Source organism: Rhinolophus sinicus, linkage group LG06, assembly GCF_036562045.2.
Source record: "Rhinolophus sinicus isolate RSC01 linkage group LG06, ASM3656204v1, whole genome shotgun sequence".
Lineage (NCBI taxonomy): Eukaryota > Metazoa > Chordata > Mammalia > Chiroptera > Rhinolophidae > Rhinolophus > Rhinolophus sinicus.
The window spans coordinates 4642721-4662535 of NC_133756.1; the positions used below are offsets into that span (position 1 = coordinate 4642721).

Below are 19815 nucleotides of genomic sequence, written 5' to 3' on the forward strand. Positions count from 1 at the left end.
GGGAGAGCCGCGAAGGCTGTCGGGAAATGTAGTCTGGGGCGACGGGAAGCCGACGGAGAGGGGGCTGGCGCGGATTATTGTGGGAGTCGTAGTACCAAGCTCCGCCACAGCTGCGCAGAAAGGCCGTCTCGGGGACTCCAACTCCCATAGAGCTCCGCGGTAGCTGCGGGGTCTGGGAAGGCGGAGTCTCCGGGACGAGGCCACCGGAGCGGGGGCTGTGAGGGGACTCGCGCCGGCTCGGCGGTGGGGGAGGGGCGGCGTGATTGGTCGAGCCGGGGTCGCCCAGCGGGTGGGGGCGGGGTTGACGGCTCTGGTCGCGGAGCTCGGCGGAAGCCAGCGCCTCCTCTTTCTCCTCTTGGAACTAGGGGTTCGTGCCCTTTTGTGGGGCCAGGGTCCCCACTGCCCGGGCGAGAGTGGGGGCAGCGGGCGCTGACCTCGCGGCCGCCCCTGCTCGGCTCCTCGCGCGTGGGGAACTTGTTTTCGCAGCTGTGGGTTTCCTGGCGGGTTTCTCCTTGCCCCGGGGGTCCGGGACGGCGGGACCGAGGCCCAGCAGGGTTAGGACTTGGCGGAGGCGCTCGTGGTATCTGTAGGATCCGCTTTGAGGTGTCGGGTTACCGCATCTGAAAAACTGCCCGTGTGATCAATGTCTTAGATATTTGCTTTAAATTCGATTTTTTCTCCCTCTTTGCCTAACCTTGGGGCTGCCCCTGTTTTCTCACCTTAATTACATCCTGAATATATTCCTCAGGATTATAATAGTGGGATGAACCAAAAACGTGATAGAGCTATTTGGTAATTGTCATTGACTTTGTTTGTTGATATTTGAGGAGTTTGCACTGTTTAAGTGCTGGACCCTTGTGAAGAGTACTTGACAACTTTTTGTTGAGGGTTGGTTGACTCTGAACACTTGGTTGGAAATACTGCTCTGATAAAATTACCAGGAGGAGGCCTGACGTCCTTTGACATTTTTAATAACCATTTGAAAGAAAAAAAATCGACTTGCAAAATGCAGATGATTCAATAACATTCCGTAGCTTAGAAGACAAAAACTGTTAAAGAGGAGTGATGTAAAATTTTAAATTCAAGTCAGAAAACTGACTCTTCGACGTACTAAATCAAAATGACTGGAAGAACCGCAAAAAAGATAAGATTATTTCTGAGGGAGTGAATGTTACGTTGGTTGGCTATTGCTATTCAGGTGGTTACGATAATTCTGATAAAAACATTTAGTGGTTAAGGGACCGGGTTTATCTTAGAAATACTTTTCTGAGCCTCAGTTTCCTAAACTATCAAATTTTTAGCGCAGTACTTGCCTCAATAAATGGTAGTTTACTATTGTTATTTTTTGTTGTTATTTCAGCAATGTCTTCGCAGATTGGAGGGCTCCCCAGAGATGATAACAAACTGAGGTGCTTTACAAAGCTAGTAAGATAAAAACAGATATTGCACTTGACCTGTGGAAACATCATTCAGGTGATTTAGCCAGATTTGGCCAGATTTATCTGACCACTGTGGCCAGAGCAAATGTCCTGAGCCTAGCCGATATTATCCAGGGTCAGATTCACCAGGAGCAATGTGTTTTGCCGGAATAAGACAGGGCCAAGAAGGTTATTATCCCATTGGTAGATTAAAGGTGTGAATACCAAAAAGAAATGAAAGCAGAGGGAATTTCTTTTAACTGGTCATTATTACCTATGGTATAATTTTTCACATAATATGCATTAACACCCTGTATTAAGAAACTGAAATAGAGAATTGATTCATAATGATAACAGACTGGATGACGAAACAGTTTAGAATTCGGCGGCTACTCAGTCACCTTAAGAAAACCCCAAACTTGGATTGTGTCACGTGACAGATCACTTTTGCTCAAAATGGGTATCCAATAAATAATTCCTGAAGAAATTTTTTTCTCTTTTTCATTTTTGGTTTTTGAGCACCTTTCCATGGGTTCGTTTTCTATTTATATATCTTCTTCCATAACCTTTTGCCCATTTTTTAATCCAGTTGTTCATTTTCTTGAGTTTTAAGTGTCTGTTTTGTATTTTGTACACCAGTCTTATTACATGTGTGTTTTGCAAATATTTTTCTCCAAGTTTGTGGCTTATCTTTTAATTCTCTTAACAGTGTTTTGCAGAGTAGGAATTTTTAATTGTAATGAAGTCTTATCATTTTTTCTTTTATTTATCTTGGTTTTGGTGTTGTAGCATTACAAACCCAAGGTCACCACGATTTTCTCCAGTGTTCAAAGTTTTATCATTTTGGTTTTTACATTTTAAGTCCATGATCCATTTTGAGTTATATTTTGTGAAAGGTATAAGGTCTGTGTCTAGATTCATGAAATTTGCCTGTGAATGTCCAGTTGTTCCAGAACCATTTGTTGGAAAGACTATCCTTTTTCCATTGACTGGCTTTTGCTCCTTTGTCAAAGATCAGTTTGACTATATTTGTGTGGGTTTATTTCTGTGCCCTCTGTTCTCTTCCACTGATCTATTTATTCTTTCACCAACATCACTGTGTCTTAACTAATATAGCTTTTATAGGACGGTCTTTAATGGGGTGGTGTCAGTCCTCTGAATTTGTTCTTCCCTTTCAATGTCATGTTCGTGATTCTTGGTCTTTACCTTTCCACATCAGCTTTAGAATTGGCTTGTCCAAATCCACAAGAATCATCATGGGATTTTTATTGGGACTGTATCAGATCTACGAGTATATACCAATTTGGAAAGAAATGGCATTGACAATATTGAATCTTGCTATCCATGTTCAAGGATAGAATCCATGCTCCATTTATGTAGATATTCTTTGATTCCATTCATCAGAGTTTTGTAGTTTTTGTTTTGTTTTTTCATATGGATCGTGTACCTATTTCATTAGATTTATAACTACGTATTACATTTTTTGGTGCTAATATAAATGATATTGTTTTTTATATTTTAAATTCAAATTGTTCATTAACGTATATAATACAGCAGTTGGCTTTTATATATTAACTTTGAATCTTCCAATCCCGATATAGTCAGTTATTACTTCCAGGAGTTTTTTTTTTCCCTTGATTCTTTGGGATTTCCTACATAGACATTCAACTCATCTCCCACTTTCTGTTGTTGTTGTTGTCCTTTTGTCATGAATAATTATCAGGTTTTGGATTCTGCGCCTCCAAAGGCATCCTCCCCTCTGAAGAAGTTCTTAGTAAATAGTTCTTTCTTAGTACAGAGCTGTGCTGAGGACTACCTGGTGTTACCTGCCTGTCTCCCTGCCTGGCACCCCAACAAAATAGAAAACTTTGTGGAGAACAACTTTCTTTGTCACTCCTTCCTTTGATTTCCCTTATGCATTTCGCCCTTTGGAGGAGATGTAGAATTAATACTTACCATCCACCTCCTAGACTCAAAAAAGGGCTCTAACACCAATAGTTGACCCAAATTCAATAGCAAAATGTGTAGCTGTGGGGTAATACAGTTGATTTTCTCTGTATGACAGGCTTAGGTGTCTTCAATATGTTGTTTATTTCTGCTCCTGAGCTCCAGGGGACAAATCTAGAATTCCATGATTAATGCAACAGCATTAGCCGCAGTAGCCAGATGCTTGGAGTTTATGATTTTTTGTTTTCTGCTTAAAAAAAAAATTATACCTGCTGCTGAATGCTAATTCTCAGATGGTTATAGTTACTTAGGAAAGAGGAGGAAAAAAGGCAATATTAACACAGGTTGTGACAAGTTTAAAAATACTAAGAATACCATGGTTTCCCAGTAAGTAACTTGAGAATGTAGTTATTTTAATTGGGTTACCAAATATAGCTTCACCTTCCTGAATCTCACTGGCTGCACTACATTCATCTGGGGGAACATTCAGGAAAGATTTCTGCCTCTCACATTAACTCTATGCTTGAGTGTACATATGAACATAACCAACGGTTTATTTTTCCCAGAATTATTTTCTGGAGTTTCAGCTTTTTGTTCAGCTTAATAGTATATTTTTAGAAATACTTATGGGTTTTTTTTCTACCCTTGGTTTTCTGCCTTTCTCACTTTCATTTTCAGGAAAGGAAAAAAATGAAAATTCCCCACCAACGTATTATTTCAACTTTTAGTACCTTGACTACTGTATGAATATATGTGTGTGAATAATTTATAGTCATTAATAAACAATTTCTAAACTATTGTCAACTTTTCATATAGTGAGGAAAATAACCTGTGCGTAGAAGAATCAAATACATTGCTTGTGTTACGGTTCATACAAGGAAAATATTAATAGCTAACACTATGTACCACTGTTTAAATGTGTTCTTACAGTTATCTAATTTACATAAAATGCACTTAATGAATAGAGAATACTATAACATTCCTTAAAGAAAAAGTGTATATATAATAAGTGCATTACAAACCATGCCTTAGGCAGCCCAGAATCAGAAAAAATCACGGTGTCCAATAAGAAAAAAGGCACAATCTCTTTTTGATTCTTAAATGCTAGGCATGTGTTCCCAAATATTCTCAAGAGGGGGAAAAAAGAATAACAGCAACTTTTAAAATTATCTCAGTCACCTCTTATCCAGTCTGCGTGAAATTAGAATTTAAATATCAAAATTAAGTGGTTTGAATGTTTTAAATTAAATAGTACTATTTTTTGTCACGTTACGAAGAAGTTACTTAGGCAAAAACGGTTTTCATGATTTTAGATGAGGTGAACTTCTAAAACTCATGGCTGAAGTTTAATCTTTAAATACAAATATTTTCCCACAAGCTATTGCTTGTGTCAATTATTTTTCAATAAAACACAAAAAATCCTATTGCCTGTTTGACTAGAGTTAACAGTTTCCTCACCAAACAATTGTGTTTCCACCAGTCCAGGGTGTTGGGTGGTGTCCGAGAAGTGTAAATCCCTTCAGTTTGCTGACTATATCAGTCACATTGTCATACTTCGATGAATGAATTTCTCTCATTCCCATTTTGAACTCAGGAGATTGATGGAACAAAAAGGAACTAAATAGCACACCTGGGTTAGTAGGCTATTCAAAATTCCAAACATGATAGGTCTAAATATACTGCTTCTTTTCTAACTACATTTATTTGTTGACTTACATATATACATGTCGTTTCAAATGCTTGCCTGTTAGATCTGAGATATTAATAATAGTTTTTTTCTCATAAACTGAATTTTTCATTTTGAACTTGTATTATTTCTTTAATACACAGTTTCTATGTTTAGTACAGAAAGAGAAAATGCAGGCAAACCAAAACAAAAACGTAACCATCTACAGACAATGTTACGTTCACAATTTTTTTGTAGGCATAGAAACACAATAAATTGAGTCATACTGTGGGTAATCAGATTTTTCACTTGACCCCATCACATGAACACCTTTCCATTTCAATAAATACCTACATTATTCTTCAAGGTTTCATAGTAAGACCCAAACATGATTTGTTTGAAGTAACCACCCCATTAGGAGTACACAAAACTGGACTCAGTTTTTAACTATAGACAGACACATTGATTTGGTAAAGACTTGATTTATGCAAGGTGGGTGAGTTCTGACCCAGAGGGACTGTAGTACTTTTCCCTACAAACATCCCACTTCCTGGCTACTCAGACTTGCTTGTCACAAAGCCTGTGCAAGTAAGCTATTGGCGGGGCTCCTGGGCCCAGGAATGCTGCTGCCAGAGTTAATAGCTGTGCGAACAGTCCATCTATGGGCAACAGGCAGCTGCCTGGGTACCTGACTGTTTTCTTACTCAGGCCTGTGCTTCCCATGCTGAAATTTAGACCAGATACATTCTCAGGGCAGGATGATGAGAGATTCAGGGAGAAGAGAAAGCCTACAGTACTCATTTCAGAGATGCAATAAAAACAAGATGTCTTCTGCAAAGGCTGTGCAGACTTGGCTGGAACCAAGAAATGACAGCAACTGCCCTGTGCTGGGCCTGGGCTGGGACACTGCTGGGGCTGGAGGGTTCATCAGGAATGTCTGTGAAGCCCACAGGACATGGGGGTGGGGAACTATTAAATAACAAAACCCCAGGTTTCAACTGCAAAAGGAGGGCTGGAGGCGAAATAAGGGTCTTTTCTAAAACTGAACAAAGCATACATTAAACTAAAGGAAAAAATGGCTTCCAAGTGAGGAGATTCTCTTTTTTACGATTTTGTTGAAAGTGCAGTCCTGGTATTGTATCTATTAGAACCAAAATAAGACAGATTCCTTTCTTCACTGTCACCCCACAAGTGACTGACATTTCCGAACGGCCACATTTCCTGGTTTTTAAGGCAGTCCCCTGTCTGACCTTGAGCTGAACGCACTGTCCCGGCCCCTAGAATCCCCTCATGGAAGAGGAAAAAAACTGCTTTTTCCCAAAATAACTTTCTGGAGCTGAAGCTTTTTGTTCAGTTTAATAGTAATTCTTGGGAACTTCTCGTATCCTCAGTTTGCTGCTTTCACACTTCCATCTCCAGGAGAGGAGGCGAGGAGAGGTGGGGGTGACCGTGTGGCCGACCCCAGAGCAGGCCTGCCCTCTTCAGAGGGCAGCTCTGGAGCCTGAGAGTCCCTATGAATCGGAAACTGCATCTGCGCCTTATGCTGACGAAAGTTAATGACCGAATTAGTCAAGTTTGAAACTACTGCAGGACCACAGTGGAGCAGATTCCTGGCGTCTGGCCCCGTGTCACTTATAAATGCGCCGAGAAAAAACGTCCCCTAAAAACCTTATACTTGTTCATGCTTTGCTCCTGAATGGTAATTAATCCTGTTGTTTGAAATCTTTTCCGTGATAGGGTTAACTAGCAACCCGTGGAACTAGTGGAACTAAAAAAAAAAAAAAAAAAAGCCATTGTACCGAGCCGCCCTAGAGCTCGGGGGCGGACGCAGTTGGGAAGTCTGGCGCGAAAGGGTGGCTTCGGTTTTGGGCGCCGCGCTAGCCCCCACTGAACACGGTTTTGTTCAGCACCCGGGCCCGGCTGGGTCGTGGGTAGGCCCTGGAGGCCCCCATTCCCGGAGCGCGGCACTGCAGACCCTCGTTGAGAACACTTGTCACCCGCCATCACCGGCCCGAGCGTCGGCGGGAGGCTGCAGGAAGCCCCGGAAGGGCGGAGAGAGGGAGCAGGCGCGGGCGGTGGTGACTCAGCCGGGAGCGCGGGGGCGGGCGCGCGCGCGCGCGCGGGGCGAAGAGCCAGCTAGCTTCGCCCGGTTGCCGCGCCGGGCCCGCAGGGGTTAAGTGGGCGGAGCCGCCGGCGTCCCGCCCACGCCCGGGCCAGCCCTCCAGAGGCCGCGGCGCCCGGACGTATTTATAGCGGCGGCAGCGAACGCGCCGCGTCTCTCCCGCTGGCCCCGGCCGCGGCCTCCTGGACCGTCGTGCGCTCCTACCCAGCGCCCCGCAGCGAAGGCGCCATGGAGCGGCCGGCGCCCTTGGCCGTGCTGCCTTTCTCGGACCCCGCGCACGCGCTGAGCCTGCTGCGCGGCCTGAGCCAGCTCCGTGCGGAGCGCAAGTTCCTGGACGTGACCCTGGAGGCGGCGGGCGGGCGCGACTTCCCGGCGCACCGCGCCGTGCTGGCAGCCGCCAGCCCCTACTTCCGCGCCATGTTCGCCGGGCAGCTGCGCGAGAGCCGCGCCGAGCGGGTGCGCCTGCACGGCGTGCCGCCCGACATGCTGCAGCTGCTGCTAGACTTCAGCTACACGGGCCGCGTGGCCGTAAGCGGCGACAACGCCGAGCCGCTTTTGCGCGCCGCCGACCTACTGCAGTTCCCGGCCGTGAAGGAGGCGTGTGGCGCCTTTCTGCAGCAGCAGCTCGACCTGGCCAACTGCCTGGACATGCAGGACTTCGCCGAGGCCTTCAGCTGCGCGGGGCTGGCGAGCGCGGCGCAGCGCTTCATACTGCGCCACGTGGGCGAGCTGGGCGCGGAGCAGCTGGAGCGGCTGCCGCTGGCGCGCCTGCTGCGCTACCTGCGCGACGACGGGCTGTGCGTGCCCAAGGAGGAGGCCGCCTACCAGCTGGCGCTGCGCTGGGTGCGCGCCGACCCGCCGCGCCGCGCGGCGCATTGGCCGCAGCTCCTCGAGGCCGTGCGCCTGCCCTTCGTGCGCCGCTTCTACCTGCTGGCTCATGTCGAGGCCGAGCCACTGGTGGCGCGCTGCCCGCCCTGCCTGCGCCTGCTGCGGGAGGCGCGCGACTTCCAAGCGGCGCGCTACGACCGCCACGACCGCGGGCCCTGTCCCCGCATGCGCCCGCGCCCCTCCACCGGCCTCGCCGAGATCCTCGTGCTCGTGGGCGGCTGCGACCAGGACTGCGACGAGCTGGTCACAGTCGACTGCTACAACCCGCAGACGGGCCAGTGGCGCTACCTGGCCGAGTTCCCCGACCACCTGGGTGGGGGCTACAGCATCGTGGCGTTGGGCAACGACATCTACGTGACCGGTGAGTGGGTTGGTCAAGAGGACTCTAGGCCAGCCGGCCCCTTCAGGCTGGGGTCTCTAGGGTTAGTCACCTGCGCCCCGGGGGAGCACGTCTACCTGCCAGATTCGCCCACAGACCGTGGAGTCCAGGACCCGACCTGAGTGCAAGAGGTCACTTCCTTTTCCCCAAGCTGACCAGTGCGTACCGTTCTAGGATCGAACTAGAAGATCCTTTGTCCCCTTGTGTAGTGGGGACAAGTAGCCGATTGTGGGTCTCTAACCTGCCCGTTATGGTCTGCCTGGGTTGCCCGCTCCTTGCCAGGGGAGGTGCCGCCCCCCCCTTTTGATTGGATGATACTGGGGCGTTCACCCCACACAATCGGTGCTTTCTTTTCTCCCTAAGGGTGGTCCAGGGACAGGTCCTGGGCTGACGCGCTGTGAGGCATCCATTCTCCACTCCCAGGGATTTTTCCCTCCCAGCTGAGCCACCCAGGCCTCCTGACGCGTGCATTTTGTCACCAGTGACTAGGTTCTCTTGGACTTGCACCTTGGCCATGCACTGTGGGTCACATGGTGTTTAGGCTGCTCCCAGCCCAGCGACTGTAAACATAGTCACATGCTAAGAGATTTTCTCCCAGTTACTTGGCCCAAGCCCCAAAACACTGCCGAGTCATGCTGGGCGGGTCCCAGCCAGCCCCAGTCCTGGGCTTCTCCCACATTTTTTATTAAGGCTAAATCCTGGCTCAAACAGAAGGCTGCCTCCTTCCATGGGGTGAGCATGGGCGGTGTCTGTGACGGCTATATAAGGAAAGAAGCAGCCTGAGTGTGCATTCAGGCCCTGCCAAGGGCTGTTATCAGGCAGTGAAGCTCAGGGCTGGGCCAGCCTGGCACATTCCAGAGAAAGCCACCTCTGAGACTTGCTCGAGTGTTCCTGTGGGGCCCTGAGCTGATAAGTGGGAGGCATCCTGACCTAAGGACAGGCCTCCTTGGCCTTCAGCTTCAGGCATCTCCCAGAATCAGACTCTGCAGTCTAAGGTTGGCTTTGTGTTGTTTGGGAACTGTGCCCCCCACCACCAAGTCTGGCCAGGGAACTCCCTCCCCAAACTGGTCAGACTGGCCCCAACTTTGCCCACCCATAAGTGTCTCAGCTTAGCAGCTAATCCTTTGGGTTTAGACAGGTGGCTGGGTCATTCCAGACAGCTGCCTGTAGGGAATTTCACAGGGGTGAGCAAGCGGCCTCAGCTGCTGTGGACAGTTCTATAGAAAGGAGGCAGGCAGAGTGTACTTGACACGAACTTGTTTTCTCCCTGTAAAAAGCTCAGGGCCATGAGGTGGATAGAATGTCATGCCTGGTCTGCCTGTGGCGCCAGCTTCGGGGTAGGGAATGCAACCCCAGGGTTCTGGGCTCCCTTCTTGCTGAGGGACTTCTACGTCCTGAGTAGACCTGGTTTAATTGATTACAGTCAGTACCACTGTTTTTCATTTTTTAGCTCTTTTTGAAGTAAATACAAACAGAAGAGTATACGTATACTTGGATGATTTGATGAGTTTTTTACAAACAAAACGTGTCAGGAACCCGCACCTAAATCAAGCAGAGCCCAGAAGCCCACTGGCAGCATGACTTTCTGTGCTGGGTCTTTTGCTTGCAACGTGAAGTAGATTTCCTCTCAGCTATTCCTGGCACAGCCTTTGTTAGGGGATGGCCAGGAAGCCTAGAATTTGGTGAACAAGTCCCTGTGTACCCCACCCCTCATGCTTTGTGGCTCCCTGGGAAAACTGACTCAGACCTGACGCCACGGTCCAGCTGAGGATGCTGTTTACTGAAAATTGCAGCCCCAGAGCCGTTGCTTGGCCTGCAGAGATTTGACAGTGCTTTGGTGGCATGAAGTCCCGCCGTCCTTGTGGACAGCGGGCAGCATCTGCTTTGCCTTAGCCCTGGCATGGATCCCCTGGCCTCGGCATTGGTGAAAGAGGACGTGTATTTCCCTCAAAGTCCAAGGAGGTTCATCCCTTCCCTGGAGACGCCTTCTCAGAAGTTCAGGGACTCGTGGGTGGGTGACTCACCCCAAGTCAGCATGGGCTGACCTGTCTGTTGTACATGTCCCGGCAGGAGGGTCTGATGGCTCCCGGCTCTACGACTGTGTGTGGAGGTACAACTCAAGCGTGAACGAGTGGACGGAGGTGGCTCCCATGCTGAAGGCCCGCGAGTACCACAGCTCCTGCGTGCTGGATGGGCTGTTGTACGTGGTGGCCTCGGACAGCACGGAGCGCTATGACCACACCACCGACTCCTGGGAGGCCCTGCAGCCCATGACCTACCCCATGGACAACTGCTCCACCACAGCATGCCGGGGCCAGCTCTATGCCATCGGCTCCCTGGCCGGCAAGGAGACCATGGTGATGCAGTGCTACCACCCGGACATGGACCTGTGGTCGCTGGTGGACTGTGGCCAGCTCCCTCCCTGGTCCTTTGCCCCCAAGACAGTGACTCTGAATGGACTCATGTATTTCATCAGGTGAGTCCCAGGGGCCAAGGCCACCGTGTGATCTTTCTTACCAGGCCCCGTGCTAAGCACATCACTGCTGTTCTCCCCATTACACAGATGAGGGAACTGAGGCCAGTCTGGGATCCAAGGCTGGGTCTTTCTGACCTGGAGCACCTGTTTCTTTCTGCCCCGTTTCTTAGAGCGCTTTCTATGGGCTTCTAGGTTTTCTTAACCAAGGGATCCCAAGTGTGGTGAAGTGAGATCCTTTCAGAGGACTTTTTTGAGATTCATAGACGCTAAATGAAATGTGTCCATTTGGTGAACTTCCACCTGGAGGGTCCACTAAAGGCCCTGGCTGTTTCCACAGAGCATTGGTTCAGAAGGAACCTGTCCTACCTAAGAGGGATTCTGAATCTTTAAAAGACCAGAGGAGAGCTTTTGGGGGAGCTGTGGCCTTGGCAGAGGGAGGGCCCTTTGCTCACCTAGCAGAGTGTCCACGCTCAGGCAGGTGGGCAAGAAACCAGGTGGTGGGTTCAGCCCCGCTCCCTGTTTAAAGCAACACGTTCGTGTCCAGTGCATTCCGCAGGTTCTGTTTATTCCCTTCCCACCTGGCTTGGCACGGGGAGGGCTCAGGGCTTATTGAAGGCATGCTGTTGTCCAAGGATCCCATCAGGGCGGGAGCTGGTGCTGAGGCCCCGGAGCTACCTGTGGGAATGATGACAGTAGTTAGCGCTCAGTGGGGACGTGGACCTGCCGAGCGCTGTGGGCGCTTCGTGGGCGTTTTCCTGGTTGATCTCTATGACTGTCTGATGAGATGGGCACCACTGTCGTCCCTGTTCCACAGAACAGAGGCTTAGAGGGGTAGGGGACTTCCGGCCACGAGCTTTAAGTGGTGGCACAAGGGTTGAACCAAGGACATCCGTCCCAGGTCCCTGACCACGGCCTCCCTGGGCCAGGCTGTGGCCCTGGCGGCGTGGAGCGGAGATGGGCAGCCATTGGGTCACTGCGCATCCACTGGTCATGATGACTAGGTACAGCTAAATGCCCCTCCTGATGGGCCAGTGGGCAGCTGGGGAACTCGGAGCTCCTGCCTACGGAGCACAGCCTGTGTGTGTCTCCTCCCCTCCCTGGCCTGGAGCCTGCCTGAAGTTGTGGGGCCAGGAGGGGAGGGAAAGGTATGAACGGTGCTCCCCTGTTCCCTTTCCCTCTCAGAGGACCTGTGCACTTTGCTTCTCAGCACGCCCTGCCCCCAGCCATCTGAGCTGCCCCTCCCCCAGCTCCAGGCTCCTTCCCAGGCTTTCTGTGTAAACACATTAGGACAGAGGTGGCAGCTTGCAAGTGGCCAAGGGGCCAGGCATCGCCTTGTGCCAAGAACCTGCAGTCTGCTCTGAGAAAGCCCTGGAATCTCAGCTAGCCCCTGGGCCTGTTACACACGTCATCTGACCCTTCGCCCAGCTCCCCAAGTCGTGGTAGATGTCTTCAAGGAGGGGGTGGAGGCAGCTATAAATACAGCTTACCAGCGTGCCAGCCCCTGGGCCATAGTTCCAGGCTGGTGCCTTTGAGAATAACCTCCCGCCCTGTGGTCCTAGAACAAGGGTGTCTGAGGTCCGGCCTGCCGCGGAGGGCTCCTACACTTTCCTCCTCCTGGCCTGTCACTTGTCATTGCTAAACTGCCCCACATGGAAGCATTAGGTGCCCCCTGCACCCCCTGTGAGCCTTTGTAAGAGTTCACCTAAGCTACGGGGCAGGGAGGTGGGGAAGACGGATTTAGCTCTGCCCCCTCCCTCCATTTGGTGAAAAACTCGTCCTTCGGGTGGGTAGTGGGGGCCTGGCCTTGGCTGAGAGTGTGGGCAAGGCCTGGGTCTGATGCACTTGGGTGTTTGTCCCCGAGCCACCCTGTTCTTGCACTTTGGTACCTCATGACCCACATAACCCCCTCTCCTCGGAATGCCACCCATCAGGGCCGCTCCTGCCGAAAGGTGCCATCCCAGGCAGGCAGCCAGTGCTATGTGGAGATCTCACCCCCTCATTGCTGCTGTCCTGAGCTGTAAGCAGTAACCCGCTGCCCCGTCTTCCCCTGGCCGTGCCTGCCTTGGTCCTCGGTTAAGGTGGCTCCTTGGCTGGGGTGCCCTGGCCCCTGCAGAGGAAGGGGCTGGGAACGTTTTCCAGCCTGGCGCCTTCTGGCTGCAGCTTATGTGTCCCTGCTGGGTAGCAGGCAGCCCTGTGGGTCTCAGTATTAATTATCATCATATGGGCCCCAACGTAAGAATGGCTTTTACATTTTGAGCTAGTTAGAGGTAAAAAAAACCAAACGAGCAATATTTCATCACATGTGAAAAGTGCACAATTCAAATTTCTGCTTCCATAAATAAGGTTTTGTTGGGACGTAGCCACCCCTTTGTGTACGTGTGCCTGTGGCTGCCTTTTGTGCTAGGACTGGGTGTTGGGGAACGTCTGCGGGGCCTAAAATATTTCCTGTCTGGCGCCTCCCCTGACCCCTGACCTGGGATCCTTACGACTACAGTTTTGGAGGCAGTGTCTTTGAACCCTTTATTGCAGGGATCAGGAGCGTGTCAAACAAGGTTGAAGGGAAGCACAGCATTGGTGTCTTCCTTCCTGGAGTTGTGGTTACCCTGCCGGGTGCTGGGGACGCCGCAGTGAACAGGACGGGATTTGGGGTGCTGACAGCGGTGGTGACAGCAGTGGCCAGGGCACACGGGGAGGCGGTACAGGTGGGGGCAGGCCTGGACTGCACAGCCCCAGGAGGCTGTCCTGAAGAGGTGGCACGTGTCCACATCGGAAGGATGAGTGGGGGGCAGGACCCTGATTAAGTTCAAGATCTGAAGCAAGTCAGTGTGGCCACAGCAAGGGGCGGGCAGCGCGTTGGTGCTGGGTGTGGGGAAGGGTTTAAGCACTTCAAGGCGTGGTCTTTGGGGTTGGGGAGCAGGCTGGGTTGTGGCCTTGAAGCCCAGGCCCGATTGGTGTGGGGGCCTGAAGTCAGGGATAGGCCTCCCTGGCTAGTGGGCTGCCATATGGCCCCAACGGTGTCCCCAGAGGCGAAGGGCTTGGAGGACCTTCCTCTCTGGCCGTTCACACCCAGGGTTCTCCCATCCTTGCTCTGACCTGCTCTCCCCGTCCTTCTCTCCACAGGGATGACTCTGCCGAGGTAGATGTGTACAACCCCACGAAAAACGAGTGGGACAAGATCCCGTCTATGAACCAGGTGAGTTTTCCTGTGATGGAAGCAGCGGCTGGTCCTGTTTTGTGGCCCAGGCGTCATCCTAAGTGTTTGGGTGACCGTCCTGGTGTGCGGGGCCTGGGTTGAGCCCTTGCCCGGTGTTCTCTCACTTCGTAGAGGGCTGGCGTTGTCCTCAGTTTGTACTTTAGGGTTACTGAGACACCAATACCTTAAGTAAGATCCCAGGGTCACACAGCTTAGTGAGATCCTGCATTTGGACCAGTATTTGTTGAGTAGCTGCTATGAAGCGGAGAGCGTACTGGAGAAGAGTGTTCAACAGGCAGACAACAAGTGCAAAGGCCCCGGGGCAGGATATGCCGAGGTGCTCCCGGAACAAGCCCCCACAGCTCAGTGTGGCTGGAGCAGGGTGAGCAAGCGGACAACAGAGGGGACGAAGTCAGACAGGAGGTCTTTGGGGACTGACGTTGGGGACACATTTATTCAGCACCAGCTGTGTGCTCTGAATAGGACACATGGCTGTTGCTGCCTGCTTGGGGTCTCCTCTCTGCTTGTTGCCAAGAGAGGTGCTGAGCCTGATAGCGTGGTGCAGCCGGGAAGGCTAGGCAGCATTTGGCCGCATGGGTGGTCTCCTTAGTCCCCGACACATGTCTGCACCCACCTGCATCTTCTCTGTCTTCATTAAAATTTCCGGACCTGCTCATGATAACTCTGCATGGCAAATGTCACAATTTACAACATCACCGCTTAACTTCTTCACATTTAGGAGATGTAACTTCGTGTTTTTCCCCATAATGAGTTATACATGCGCATTATAGCAAATCCAGGAAAGATGGGATAGCCCAGCCTCATGGCTCAGAGCCCAGACTTTGGGTCAAGTTCCAGCTCTGTAGGTGTCAGCCACACAAGGCTCAGTGTCCCCATCTCACAGATGGGGAGGACACTTGTGCCCACCTTAGAGGGCTGGTGCTGCTCTCAGGGCGACTTGGTGCCTCTAGCCCCCTGCCCATCATAGGGACCAGGTGTGTCATGTGACCCCTGGGCGTGGAGCCCCGTTTTCCTAGCTGGTGTGTAGGAAGGGCGTTGGCCGGTCCTGGAAAGTATGCAGAGGGTGGCTCGCAGCACCATTTCCAGAAGTGCCAAGGCAGCCCCTCCCAAGGGTCCCGGGCACCTTCTCCATGGAGAGGGGCTGCAGGGACTCTGCTCTGCCCTCGCTTCTGGCCTCCACTCACCTGTCCCCCTTGGCCCACAGGTGCACGTGGGGGGCAGCCTGGCCGTCCTCGGAGGGAAGCTCTACGTGTCGGGCGGGTACGACAATACGTTTGAACTCTCGGACGTGGTGGAGGCCTATGACCCTGAGACTCGGGCGTGGAGCGTGGTGGGCCGGCTCCCGGAACCCACCTTCTGGCATGGCAGCGTCAGCATCTTCCGCCAGTTCATGCCCCAGACACCCTCAGGCGGGCATGGCTTTGAGCTGGACAGTGGCAGCAGTGACGTGGATGTGGGCCGGCCGCGGCCACCACAGAACCCGCATGAACTGCACTAGCCCAGGCCTGGCCCAGGGAGGGCCTCGGTGCAGGTAACCCAGCACCTTTTGGGGGGCAGCAGCCCCTCCTTCGTGCACGAGGACAGGTTAGGCTCACCAGGCGGAGGCCGGACTCGGAGTCTGACACCTGGAGAGTCCTGTGCATCCAGAGCCTGGGTCACAGCTGCTGGGGCCAAAGCCAGTTGTAAGTGCCCCTCTGTTGGTCCAGGAAGGGCTGTCTCCCTGCCAGCACATCTGGCTCCAACAGGTCACCCCAGCTTGTGCCCCCTCCCCACCTCACCAATGCAGCACACACCCCGCCTGCTGCCGCCACCTGCTCCTCCTTGCTCCACCTGGGCAGGGGGGGGCCACTTTTGTGGTGTGAGTGGATGGGGGGGGTCCTCCCGTGGAAGTCTGAGAATGGCCCGGCTGTCTTAGAGCATCAGGGGTCAGGCAGAAACTGGCTGCAGTGGGGTCCCAGACTCTGTGTCCTCTGCTGGATGTCCCAGCTGGCCAGCTCCCCAGAGGAAGGAGGTCTCACGCCAAAACACCCCTCACAGGGATGGGATTCCAGGAGGTGAGCTCAGACTCGGGGACGCAAGGCTGTGGGCAGGAGTGTGGCCTTGGGGTTCCAGAGGGACTTGCTAAGTGTTTGCTGTCTCTAGTGGACCTGGGCTGAGGCAGGCACTGGGTGTCCCTGTCCACCCACCCCACCTGCTGGTGTGTTGCCCCCTGGCTTGGAGACCTCTGGGACCTTGTCTCAGGCTGAGGCAAGAGAGGGCAGATGCCTGCAAATACAAGGTGGAAGCCCAGCTGGGCAGACCGCTGCAGACACCCTCGCCGGCCGGCCTGTGAGTGAGAAGAGAAGCCTGCTGCTTGTAAAGCAAGCTCTGGGCAGGGTGGCCTCCGTGGTTGGTTGCAGGTTTGAAATGCAGTTTGGCCTTTCCTTAGAAGAAGAGGCAGCTGGAACCAGGGTCAAATTGATTTGATTTTTTTTCTGTTGCAGTGCCTCTGCGGAAGCTTTCTGCAGGCTGTGGGGGGGGCGGTGCCTTAAGCCCCTCACAAACAGGGGCTCCCGGGAAACCCCGCAGCTCAGGGGCCCCTGTTTTCTCTGGGGAATGTAAGCATTTCTGCGGATTGGGGGATCTTGTCCCCTCAAGGTCTCCAAAGTAGCCTTTGCTTGAATTTGTTTTCCTTCCAGAGAGAAGGGTGTTTGCGTGTTCCTCGTTAGATACTAAACTGAAAGCAAATGTTCACTGCGTTGCCTTTTCCCAGTGAACTAAGATGGCCAGGCAGCATGGTGGTTCTGGGGAGGAAGTGTGGCCTTCACACTGTCCGGTGGGCTCACCTGTGTGTGGTGTCATTGCTCAAGGTTAGAAATTGTGCTCTGGATACCCTGCTGGAGCGGCCACAGCTCACAGCCAGCCCCTCCCATCCCCTTGGGATTGTCATTCCTGAGCACCCACTGTGTGCCAGGCACTGTTGGAGGTGGGGGAGGGGGAGGGCCAGCAAGAGGCTCCTGTGGGCCTGGGCATCATGCGCTCAGCTGCCCCACACTGTTGCTTCCTGCTCCCTGGGGACCCTCCCCCAGGTTTGCCTTCGTCCTTCCTGGGTGAGTCAGGGCTCGCCTGCCCCTTTTTCCCCAGCCGTGGTCTTAGCCCTCAGTGCGCCCTCTCCACAGGGGCTGCTGGGGCTGAGCCCACCCAGAGGCTGTCCGAGCTCTGTGGGGTGGCCGTCTTCGGTTCCTTTGCAGGCAGAGGCTGCCAAGTGTGATGGCTTGTGTCCTGTCAGTGGCACAGGGACAGCGGGCAGGGCTGGGCTGTGTGGATTGATTGAGCCCTGATTATATACTAGCGCCAAGCTCAGTGCCGGAGAGACTGTGTATTGCCCAGTTAGTGTGGGGACACGTCACACAGATTTTGTGATAATTGTGACAGGAGGGCCTCCCAGAGGGTGTGAAGTCTTGGTCTCATGGAGACTCCTGGCACCCTTCCTTGGGCCCTCTCCATAGAGGGCCCCCTCAGCACCCAAGAGGGTGAAACAGGGAGTGGTAAGTGGATGTGAGCTGTGGCCACCATAGCTCTCCCCTCCTCCCTCCAGACAGGCATGGCTGTGACCCTGTCAGGGTCAAGGATTTCCCCTGGGCAGCAAGGTATGTAAAGCTTTGTTGTTGAGACAGGGCTGCAAATGCTGTTGATTTTCTTATGAAACCAGCCTTTGTCTGGCCTTCCCGCGTGGCTGGGGGCCCAGTGTCCTGAGCTCCTGCTCTTTTTGGTACTTCACCCTGACTGGCCACCAGTGGACGGACCGTCCCACTGTCTGGCGGCTGCCCAGATGATGGACCAGTGAAGGAGAGACAGGGTTGGGTTTGCGTCCTTCTCCAGGCCCCCGCCGCCCAGCCTCTCTCTTTGGTTTGAAAGACTAAGGATGGGAAGGGAAGGCAGCAACCTTGGCAACAGGCTCCAGCGGGCCGTCCAGCGTCAGGGACAGCCCTTCAGACATGTCTGCTCCCTTCTCTGCCCTCCTGGCTTCCCGTCGTGGGTTCTGTGCTGCCAGGGGGCCACCATTTAACAGATGTCTGTACACTGACGTGGGGCCAGAGGCTGGGCCACTGGGGGTGGGGACGCGTGTTGGATGCGCACGCCTTTATCAGTCTATAAGACAAATTAAGTTATGAGAATTCAGTGATAGTATTTAATGCTGACCTAGGAAGTGTTCTCTATTTATGTGACTTCAGAGACTTTGGTACTAACGGACACACTCCCTCAGTGTCCAGCACCCAGTTTCAACCCCTGAGGGTGGGGTCGGTTTGCGTATTTATTTGTCTGTTCTGTAGGCTTACGTGGCCAGAATCCTGTAAGGTTTTAGGATGCCTTCAATACGTACTTTTTGAAATAAAAATGTTTCCTATACACTTGGTGTCGTTCCCTTTATGCGGCTGTCTTGGGACTTTCGGGCCAAGGCCAAACATGTCTGGCAAGGGGAGCAGAGAAGTGTCAAGGAACGAAGTGGGGGCGTCGCTGTGCAGGGGCGGGGCATAAGGCAGAGTGGAGCGCCCAGGGCCCCTGCTAGGCTTGGCAATGCTCTTTAGGCCCGTCTCATCTGAAATCATTACCAGGTATGAAGTAAAAAGGAGGCGAAGCCCAAGACGTGAGCAACACGGGTGGTTTCTCCAAAGCTGATTCCGGCCTCTTGGCTCCACCTGTTGGCACTGCACTTACTCCCCCAGCCTCTCCTGAAGGTGTGGTTCCAGGGTGGTGACATCCTGTCTCTGCAGTGGATGAACCTGGGACTTGGGGCCGGGGATGGGATGGGGGGGACCCTTCACATAATGGAGGGTCCCGGAAGAGGCCGTGGACTCCCGGGCAGGAAGTTCACAAATGTCCCTCACATCTGTAGGCCCTCTGAACCCAAGGAAGAGGCCGGTGCCTGGGCTGGGCAGGGAGCATTTTGAGGCTACAGTTAGCAGCCTTTTTAATGTCCTTGCCAAAGCTGCTTGGAAGCAGCTCCACCTGGGCTGCATCATTGCACTTGAACTGTCATTGCCTCTGAGCTCCCCAGCAGTCAAGGAATAAAAGGGAAGACTGTTGGATGGATTCTGGGTCTAAATACAAGGTAGTGGTCCTCCTGAAACTCCAGGAGAAACTGCGTAGCTTGGGGCTGATGTTCTGGGCGTCCTCCTGCGGTGGAACTTGTCTGGCCCGACAACCTCTTGGGGTCAGAACCATCACCACCACTCGTTCAGAGTTCCACTGTGCCAGGCCCTGAGTGGGTGGGGCAATTGTAAACTGGCACAGATTCTGACACTCTCTATTGAGTGCTGCGGTCAACGGAACCCTCCCTTGGAATCTGGGAAGTGAGTTGTTTGGTCACTGGACCAACACCATGGCAGGGGTGACACTGGCTTCTAGGGCTAGGTCATAAAAAGGCCTTGCAGGGTTGGCCTGTTGGGGCTTTTGCTCTTGGCACCCAGCCACCATGCTGCGAGGACATGCAAGCAACTGGTGGAGAGGGGCCCACGCCCACAGCCAGTGCCAACTTGCCAGGCTCAGAAGTGAGCCATCTTCAGAGCAGCCCGAGCCCCAGGCAAGTTCGGGGGTGGTTTGTAATCCAGCTCAGGAACTGGAACAGCACACTCCCTCATTTAATTTGTTTGGGAAGCCTGTACTGTTACTAATTCCATTAAAAGATGAGGAAATGAGTGGTTAGTAACTGTAACCTGCTCCAC

The 19815-nt window shown here is 52.6% G+C and overlaps 1 protein-coding gene across 1 annotated transcript; it reads left to right on the forward strand.

The window, feature by feature from the left end:
- Positions 1–7188: 7188 nt before the first annotated feature.
- KLHL21 (kelch like family member 21) lies at positions 7189–18499 on the forward strand. The gene is made up of 4 exons (XM_019746764.2): positions 7189–8402; positions 10491–10896; positions 14017–14089; positions 15315–18499. Exons 1-4 carry the CDS (start codon positions 7382–7384, stop codon positions 15606–15608), a joined length of 1794 nt encoding a protein of 597 aa, XP_019602323.1. The 5' UTR covers positions 7189–7381; the 3' UTR covers positions 15609–18499.
- Positions 18500–19815: the final 1316 nt, after the last annotated feature.